At 52.4% G+C, this 9,752-nt stretch overlaps 1 protein-coding gene across 3 annotated transcripts; it reads left to right on the top strand.

Annotated features, from left to right (window-relative positions):
* The first annotated feature begins 913 nt into the window (after positions 1-913).
* pcdh18b (protocadherin 18b) lies at positions 914-9,530 on the top strand. Of its 3 annotated transcripts, none has more exons than XM_068595157.1 (4): positions 914-3,845; positions 4,269-4,324; positions 4,721-4,890; positions 8,066-9,530. In XM_068595157.1, exons 1-4 carry the CDS (start codon positions 1,308-1,310, stop codon positions 9,022-9,024), a joined length of 3,723 nt encoding a protein of 1,240 aa, XP_068451258.1. In that variant the 5' UTR covers positions 914-1,307; the 3' UTR covers positions 9,025-9,530. The 3 variants fall into 3 exon arrangements, with proteins under 3 accessions (XP_068451258.1, XP_068451266.1, XP_068451249.1); XM_068595165.1 differs by having other exon boundaries at positions 4,236-4,324; positions 4,721-4,836; XM_068595148.1 differs by having other exon boundaries at positions 4,236-4,324.
* Positions 9,531-9,752: the final 222 nt, after the last annotated feature.

Below are 9,752 nucleotides of genomic sequence, written 5' to 3'. Positions count from 1 at the left end.
TGATTTTTTTTACAGTTTTACATTTTTTTCCCAAGACTTTGCTCAACAAATACATACAATAAACACAAGTATTGGAATCAATTTGAGGTTCCTACGATGACTGAAAAACAGGGAAAAGGAGGTCTGGAGACAAAAATTGGTTCGACAGTTTTTTACAGGTCAAATTATTTGTATTGATACCAGGAATGGTAGTCTGAGACAATCAGTAGATTGATATTAAGTGATGTAATGAACTGATGGAGAAGTATTGTTTCAGTTATGTGAAATACCCATGAGTTCCTTTGCGTTTCATTCACATGCTAAATTAATATTACAGGAGTATTTACGTGTTTGGTTTTCACCTCCTCTGGACTCTGGTGACTGTTTTTCTGTTTTCTTATTGTCCTTTTTTTGTCTTTTATATTTATCTTTTGCATATCAGTACGAAGAGCAAAGAGAAACCAGAGTCACATCCCGTGTATGTGCAAATGTTCATGGCCATTACAGCTGACTCTGATCCTGGTGATACAGTCTCTCTCCCCGTGACGTCATCATTCACAGAGAAACTTTTTTCACGCTCTCAGATGACAAAAGCCTCGTTGGCACACGTTGGAACCAGAACAATGTAAGTCTGCCGGGTCAGGCTGCTGGCAGAATATTTCCTCCTCGGACCCCATTGTTGTGGCACACTTTGGATTCTGGGGTGTCTTCTGAGAGGAGGGGGGGCATCAATAGTCCTCCTGTGCTGCTCCAAGGAGCCATTCTGGTGATTTAGAGGGATTTAGAGGGAGGGGAGACGGAGCAGAGCTCACACACTCCTCCTCTCTCTCGCTCTCTCTCTCTCTCTCTCTCTCTCTCTCTCTCTCTCTCTCTCTCTCTCTCTCTCGCTCGCCCACTCGCGCGCAGACGGGAGAAAGCTGCGTCTCCTCCTCCACTCTCACTCCTCGCTCGGTCCGCGGCGCGCACACACACACGAGGCGGCGCGCACACACACAGAGCCGAGCACCAGGAGCCCGCCGCGGTTCTGCTTTGGACTTTTCTTCTTCTTCTTCTTCTTTTTTTTCTTCCAAAAACAACACGAGGACACTTTACTTCTTTTATTTATTCCTCTATTTATTTGATTTTACGCACCGTTTTTTTCCCCCGGAGTTCTTTTGGTTGTGTTTTTGTTTGGTTGCAACAGTGAGCAGCTGCGGAGGATTAAACATGCCAGACGTCTGAACCCCCCCCCCTCCTCTTCCTCCTTTTCTCCCTCCTCCTCCCCCTTTTGGGTCCGCTCCCCTCTCCGTGAGGAAGACTCGTCCGCCGCGCGCGCACAGAGAGAGAAGATGAGGGCGCAGACGCTCCGGACCGGAGGAGACCTCTTCCTCCTCCGCTTCTCCTCCTCCTCCTCGGCTCTCCTCAAGTTGCTGCTCGCGCTCGCGCTGGCGCTCCTCGCGCGCGGCGCCGCCGGAGAGACTTTGAAGTACAAAGTTTACGAGGAGCAGAAAGTGGGCACGGTGATCGCGCGGCTGCGAGAAGACGTCGCCGGCGTGTTATCCAAACTGCCGAGCTCCCTGAGCTTTCGGTTCCACGCCATGCAGCGCGGGAGCGCGCCGCTGCTCTCCGTGCGCGAGGAGGACGGCGAGATCAGCATCGGCGCCAAGATCGACCGCGAGAAGCTGTGCGAGAAGAACCTGAACTGCTCCATCGAGTTCGACGTGGTGACGCTGCCCACGGAGTTCCTGCAGCTGTTCCACGTGGAGGTGGAGGTGCTGGACATCAACGACAACTCGCCGCACTTCTCGCGCGCCATCGTGCCCATCGAGATCTCGGAGAGCGCGTCCGTGGGCACGCGCGTGCAGCTGGACGGCGCCGTGGACGCGGACGTCGGGGAGAACTCGCTGCACACGTACTCCCTCACGCCGAACAACTTCTTCAAGATCGACGTGCGCACCCGGACTGACGGGGCCAAGTACGCGGAGCTGGTGGTGATGAGGGAGCTGGACCGGGAGGTGCTGTCCAGCTACCAGCTGCAGCTCACCGCCTCGGACAACGGGGCGCCCCCCAAATCCGGCTCGACCCTGCTCAAGATCAGCATCTCGGACTCCAACGACAACAGCCCGGCGTTCGACGAGCCGGCGTATGTCATCAACCTGACGGAGAGCTCGCCGCTCGGGACGCTCATCGTGGATCTGAACGCCACGGACCCGGACGAGGGCACCAACGGGAAGATAGTGTTCTCCTTCAGCAGCCACGTCTCGCCGAAGATCCTGGAGACCTTTAAGATCAACCCGGAGAGCGGCCACATCACGCTGATTAAGAAAGTGGACTACGAGAGCACCGCGTCCTACGAGCTGGACGTGCAGGCGCAGGACTTGGGCCCCAACTCCATCCCCGGATTGTGCAAGATCGTGGTGAAGGTGGTGGACGTGAACGACAACAAGCCGGAGATCAACATCAACCTGATGACTCCCGGCAAAGAGGAGGTGGCCTACATCTCGGAGGGCGCCCCGGTGGACACGTTCATCGCCCTGGTGCGCGTGGACGACAGCGACGCCGGCCTCAACGGCGAGGTGCTGTGCCGCCTGCACGGCCACGGCCACTTCCGGCTGCAGAAGACCCACGAGAAGAACTACATGATCCTCACCAACGTCTCGCTGGACCGCGAGAAGAGGTCCGAGTACAGCCTGACGGTCATCGCCGAGGATCGGGGCTCGCCGAGCCTCTCCACCATCAAGCACTTCACGGTCCAGGTGCTGGACGAGAACGACAACCCTCCGAGTTTCGAGAAGAGCCGCTACGAGGTCTTCAAGTCGGAGAACAACTCCCCCGGGGCCTACCTGATGACCGTGGTGGCGTCGGACCCGGACCTGGGCACCAACGGCCAGGTCACCTACACCGTCCTGGACGCCCTGGTCCAGGGGAGCCCCATCTCCACCTACGTCACCATCGACCCGTCCAACGGCGCCGTCTACGCCCTGCGCAGCTTCGACCACGAGGACGTCAGCCGGATCGCCTTCACCGTGCAGGCGCGCGACGCCGGGAACCCGGTGCTGACGACCAACGCCACGGTGCTGCTGACGGTGCTGGACGAGAACGACAACGCGCCCGTGGTCCACTCCCCGTCCCTGCGCAACCACACCGCCGAGCTGCCGGTGTGGAAGTACGCCTCCCCCGGTCAGCTGATCTCGGCGCTCAAGGTCACGGACCGCGACGCCGGCGCCAACGGCGAGGTGAGCTGCGCCATCGTCGCCGGCAACGAGGACGGGCTGTTCGTGATGGACGCCCGGCGCTGCGAGCTCCGGACCAACGGCAGCCTGGAGCAGGCCCCGCGGGACGTGATGGAGATCCGGGTGGAGGTGCAGGACCGGGGCACCATCCGGTTGACCACGGGGGCGCTCTTCAGGCTCTCCCTGCAGGAGAACATGGACATCCTGCCGGCGCTCTACCCGACCGGCTCCAGCCAGGCCCAGCTGGACCTCTCCCTGGTCGTCATCATCTCGCTGGGCGCCGTCTGCGCCCTGCTGCTCATCGTCATGGTCATGTTCGCCACCGCCCGCTGCAGCCGCGAGAAGAAGGACCCCCGGCACAACTACAACTGCAGGGTGGCGGAGAGCAGCTACCAGAACCACCCCAAGAAGCCCGCCCGGCAGATCCACAAGGCCGACATCACGCTGGTGCCGACCGTCAACGGGACCCTGCCGACGCGGGCGCACCCCCACCCGCGGTCCCCGTCGGCCTCCCCGGCGCCCGACAGGGGCACCCTGGGAAGCCGGCAGAGCCACCACAGCCGGCAGTCCCTCAACAGCCTGGTCACCATCTCATCCAATCACGTGCCGGAGAACTTCACCCTGGAGCTGGCCCACGCCACGCAACCAGTCGAGGTAAGACAACCAGATGAACGCTGTTGTTTGAGTACCTTTAGACCTGGATGCTTTGTGCTAAAACAGAACTATTAGGCATCTGATAAATCTTAAAGATGTAATATATTATATACATATATACTATGAATGCTTCAGTATTTGTTTTGAATTTATACATTGCTCCCATATTCTGTTACCAGCTCTTTGTGTCGTGTTTTTGTTGACCATCACATTGAGGAGCAAAGTCATGATGTCATACCATCCCACCCTTCCCCCCACCCCCCACCCCCCCACATTGTGTTGTCTTGTGGCCTTGCTTGTCGTGTTTGACTCCATTCATTTTCCCCCTCTTCATTTTTTCCTTTTTATTTTTTTTTATTTTTTTTTTGGTTTTTCTCTTGGGATTTGTAGCAAGTCTCACAGCTTCTGTCCATGCTCCATCAGGGCCAGTACCAGCCACGGCCAAGCTTCAGAGGCAACAAATACACCAGGAGCTACAGGTAAATGCACATATACAACAGTATGCTTTTGTTCAAATAAACACCTGCAAGGTCATGAATAAGCAAAACTCCATTGTACGCGTCTCTATGATATCATGTCCACATGATTCTGTCTGCTAGCAGAGCTTTCACATAGTCCCTTTAATCCATATCCAGTAGCTTTTGGTTTAGTGTCAAACTGTATGCTCAATAACTTCACATTTGCATAATTTTATGTAAAACCTCTTCCGCGAGGCGCTCCGTGCCTCTCCGTGCAGCGTGTTATCCATCAGCAGCGTTGCATTCCCTCAGCTATTTTCTGATGCTATTATTGTCGATGACTTGCCGGCGCTCGATGGGAAAAATGTCTCAATACTGTTTCCCCCCTGTTCTCTCTCTCTCTCTCTGTTTGTGCAGATATGCCCTGAACGAGATGGACAAGTTCAGTCTGAAGGACAGCGGCCGCGGAGACAGCGAGGCCGGGGACAGCGACTACGAGCCGGGACGCGAGTCCCCCATGGACCGGCTCCTTGGTGAGGGCTTTACTGAGATATATGCCCCTGATGGCCAGCACAGATCGCATGCAGGTACACCCCCCCTGGCCATCCATCCATCCACCCACACCACCACCTTCATACCCAGATAGTCCCTTCCTGTCGTAGCATCTGTGTTTTTTCAGGTTGTTCAGTAAGACGGACATGCTAACCACTGAGACGGACATGCTAACCACTGAGACGGACATGCTAACCACTGAGATGGACATGCTAACCACTGAGATGGACATGCTAACCACTGAGACGGACATGCTAACCACTGAGACGGACATGCTAACCACTGAGATGGACATGCTAACCACTGAGACGGACATGCTAACCACTGAGATGGACATGCTAACCACTGAGACGGACATGCTAACCACTGAGACGGACATGCTAACCACTGAGACGGACATGCTAACCACTGAGACGGACATGCTAACTACTGAGACTGCTGAGGCCGATAGAGTTTCGTGACTTGAAGCCCTCGATCGACACATAGCGACTCCATACTTCACATCCATCAAGCTTTCAGTCCTGTTTTAGCCATCAAGGCATGCCTTTTCTTTATAGTTCTGCATGTGCACTGGCCTCGGATGTTTGTGAATGACACTCAACCCGTTTCACCTCGCCCCCATCCCGCCATTGAGATATCTCTCCGGATATCCTTCGACTGATCCTCCTTTGCAGACGCCCATCTCGTCTCCCTCTTCGTGTCACACACTGCATGGAGTTTCCTTCCTCTCCACAGTCGAGTTAACAAGGAAGAACTTTGAATCACTTGTTGAACAGTGTTTGACCCGCGCTAACTTTGAAACATTCAACATACCGGGAAGCAAAAAAACTCTCCAAAAAACCCTCTCTCTCTTCCTCTCAGCTTGTCTGAGCTCACGTCGCACAGGTTCAGCTTCTTTTATCCGCCATCCCTCCCCTCTCCTCCTGCTTCTTTTCCAGCCGGCTTCCCACACAGTCATCACTCGACACTACATTTGAGCTACATCCCAATTAGAGTCGACGCAGACGGGCAGACAATCTCATCGCCGACACCTCCTCCCTCCCTTCGTATAGCTCTGCTCGTTAGTCACTCGTCTTTTTTTTTCACGCACATTCAAGCCTTCACTTCCAGCCGTCCAAACCGAAGCCCTCGTGCTCCTCTGATGAAAAGAGGGCCATTTAATTGCCATGTGACGAATAGTTGCTATGGAGTTGCTGCAGAGTTGCGCTCGTGATTAAGCCCTGAAGAGCATAATTACGTCTCAAAGCTCACCTTTCTCCTTCAGTATGTTCGGCCCGCCCCCCCGCCCCCGTGTCCACTGCAGCGTGGATGATTTCCAGCAGCGTTTAGTCAGTGCCCTGTCATTAAGCCTGGATATGCTAGCCCTCCCTGCAACAGGGAAGAAAATATGAGTAAGAAAATCTTTGTTTCTGGCTTGAAACATTGAACAACTTATTCCTATTTGCATCAGAAAACAGGACATTCTCTAAAGCGGCAGGATGCTAACCACTGAGCCGGACATGCTAACCACTGAGCCACAGTCGCCCCATTCGTCCCATGCTATTCAGAGATGCTGCGCTTTAGCATTGTATTTGTACATCACGGTCTGATCCAACGAACAACATATATAATGTGCTAATTAGGGACCGATACTGGTGCTTCCAGTCTGAATGCTAAGCTAAGCTAAGCTAACCACGCAAACTCCAATACGAACACACAAAGCATCACGCGAACACGAACCTTCTCGTCTCACTCTTATCATATAGTGACGCACGCTCGTTACAGGTGGTTCATCAGTGCTGCAGATAGAAGTGGGCGCTCCTCCACAGACGTACAGGAGTCAGAGCGCTGACGATCGCTTTGATTAGAAGAACCCTCACCGCCGAGATCTGACCCCATTCTTTTATGCATAATGAATGAGGAGTGAACAACTCTGTCACACACTCTCCTCATGAAGCAGTTACCGGAGCACTTCTACATGTCAAAGTATGGGAAGTGTAGGATCTAGCGGTAGGAACAAACGCTCAGCATCCGTCACTTACATCTTAAGCATACTCATCTTTTTTGAATGGCTCTCCCATGACAATACTACAACACCAAACAGTCCCTTTTTAAAGCAGAATTTGTGTTCCTCGCTAAAGTAAACATGGCCGTCATCAGCGAGCCGTGTGGTCTGTAGTTCTGATTAAAACCAGTCTGATGAATTATTGGCAAGTTAATCAATTAGCAAGCCGGTGGATTGACTTCACAGTCAGTGGGATAGGCGAGCTTTCACTTAATGTTTGCCTGACATGTTCTTTTTCATATTTCTACACATAAATCAGTTGGGTTAAATCTTTCATTTTTACTCTTTTCATCAGCAAAGCACCCGCCCCCCTCCTCCTCTTCCAGTGCACCCAAATGCACTTTTCATCTGCTCTAAGATGTATTATAAATGTTCCTTTCATGTTAATGAGGGGATAATGAAGTCCCTCAATGGCGCGACTGAAAAGCGGCCGCACTCCTTTAATGAAGGCTTTAAGTTGGCATATTTGATTTGTCTAATTTATTCTTCAGAGATTTTCCATTTGAAGATTTAATATTGAAAAGAACGACTTGAAAGGGAAAAGATGCGGCGCTTCCAGAGGAGGGGTTATTTTTTAACGGGTGAGAGGCATTGATCGGCCTCTCTGAATCGTCTCTCTCTCTCTCTCTCTCTGCGGTGAATACACTGGAGGTAGCGTATCAGCCGAGCTCCTGCAGAGAGCCTTCCAGACTCATTAGAGCACATCTCTACCGGGTTTCCAGAGACAGAGAACACCACCTGAGGGAAGGCGGCGGATATTAGATTGGGAGAAGACTCGACTGACAGGAATCATTTCTGCATCGCTCTGATTTTTGTGATCCAATTCACGGTTGTTTTATTTCCAATATGTACATAACATGAAATGATAACAACTCTAATACAAACACTATGGCCTATTAGATGAATACACATGATACCCAAAGTGCTGTGTATTCTAAATGTCAACGGTTCAAGCATTTGAAAGCTCAGACGTAGAACTTTATCCACAGAGATCCACTGTTCTAGTCCACTGGTTCCCACCTTTTTTGTCCAACTTCTTACCCACGGTACCATTTCACTTTGGTGAAAAGTCATGGAAATTTGGTGAAAAGTCATGAGGAGTAGTATTGTGAAGTATTACACTGAGTATTCCTGCTTACTTACACATATTCTCTCTTTGTTTGTAGCCATGAGACTCTGCACAGAGGAGTGCCGTGTCCTGGGTCACTCGGACCAGTGCTGGATGCCGCCCCTGGCCTCCCCGTCTTCGGCCTCAGACTACCGCAGCAACCTCTACATCCCCGGGGAGGAAGCCCGCCAAGCCGCCGACATCGCCCAGGAAAAGACCCCGCAGCCCTGCACCGACGCCGGCCCCGGCCGAAACCAGAGCTTCTCCACCTTCGGCAAGGACCCGGGCGGCGAGGAATGCGGAGAAGACGGCGAGGGAGCGGGCGGCGGCGGCGGCGACGGAGACGAGGACTTGTGCAGCACCACTTCCTTGCTGTCCGAGATGAGCAGCGTGTTCCAGCGGTTGCTCCCCCAGGGCCTGGACTCGTACGTCCAGGTCAACGAGGGCCAGAAGGGGACCAGCCTCAGCGGGGTGGGCGTACCCATGACCGGATCCTTGGATCGCAGACGAGGCCACCTGCCCGGCAAGCCCAACCCTTCCGTCCACCAGCAGGGCGTGGCGGCCTGGGCCGCCAACACCCACTTCCAGAACCCGGGGAGCAGCATGTGCCCTAGCGGCCACCACCAAGGTGGCAGCTACCACACCCTGAAACCCAGCACCAAGCTAGGCTGCCAGAGCGGCGGCCACAAGGGCCCGCAGGCGCCCAAGAGCAGCCCCCAGAACAGCGCCCATGGCGGCAAACCTCACGGCGGCAGCCCGCTCCTCACGGCCATGGTCAGCCCCACGCCGGCGCAGACGGCCCCGGTGGCGGTGCCGGCGGTGGCGCCGCTCCCGGCGCCCTCCTCCAAGTGGCTTCCCGCCATGGAGGAGATCCCGGAGAACTATGAGGAGGACGATTTTGAGTCGGTGCTCGGCCACCTGCAGGGCAAACGCAGCGACAGCAGGCACGAGCTGGTGGACGCCAGCGAGCTGGTGGCCGAGATCAACAAACTCTTACAGGACGTCCGGCAGAGCTAGACTTCCTGTTTCTAAAAAACAAACACTTTATTTATTCACTCAAGTGAGGGGACCAGGGGCGGGAAAAGGTTTGATGGAAAAAAAGTCGAAAAACAAGACCTGCAATTGTCGTTAAAGTTGCATTTCTAATGTAATAATTGTGTTTTGTGAATGCTAAATATCCAAAAAAAATTGTTTGTAATTGCTGGTTTGGTACACAATGTACACTTATGTGACTGTATTTATCTTTGTATTTTAAAAATACATTTGTATGATTATATTTATAAAAAAAAACCTGTATATAAGTTAAACATAAAAGTCTATTTTTATATTTTGAATGCATGTTGAGTATGAAAACCTTGAATCAAGACTTTGACATGCGATCGACATTCTACATATTTAAACCGTCTTTTGTATTGTGATTCTTTTTTTATTTATCACTATATGTATACAGGAATATATTAATGAATTAATGGACACGTGTCTTTGTGGATTATTGTGGGGGAGGGGGATGGTAAACAAATAAAAATAACACAAACATTATACAGGTGTCTGTGGTTCATATTCAATGTTCTATCATTGTGTTACCAAACAATGAAAACTATGTTGGATTACCATTCGGCATGAACAAAACCTATTTATGACCCTGCTCAGCATTATGTATCTAATTTTGCTTTCGAGCAATCTTAAACTGCTGGTAGTACGTATAATGACTGTGGTTGTCCAATGGTAAGTCTCTATTTGATCAT

Source organism: Clinocottus analis, unplaced genomic scaffold (genome assembly GCF_023055335.1).
Source record: "Clinocottus analis isolate CAN_PGR_092001 unplaced genomic scaffold, fCliAna1.0.p SCAF_10, whole genome shotgun sequence".
In the NCBI taxonomy this organism is placed as follows: Eukaryota; Metazoa; Chordata; class Actinopteri; order Perciformes; family Cottidae; genus Clinocottus; species Clinocottus analis.
Note: the sequence above shows the minus strand (reverse complement) of the source record. Positions and strands in the feature narration are given on the sequence as shown.

Bases quoted from the DNA above. Each gene is read 5' to 3' on its own strand.
- pcdh18b (XM_068595148.1), top strand. From the start codon at position 1,308: ATGAGGGCGCAGACGCTCCGGACCGGAGGAGACCTCTTCCTCCTCCGC. The intron at 4,325-4,720 runs GTAAATGCACAT...CTGTTTGTGCAG, and splicing joins AAATACACCAGGAGCTACAG to ATATGCCCTGAACGAGATGG. The intron at 4,891-8,065 runs GTACACCCCCCC...CTTTGTTTGTAG, and splicing joins CCAGCACAGATCGCATGCAG to CCATGAGACTCTGCACAGAG.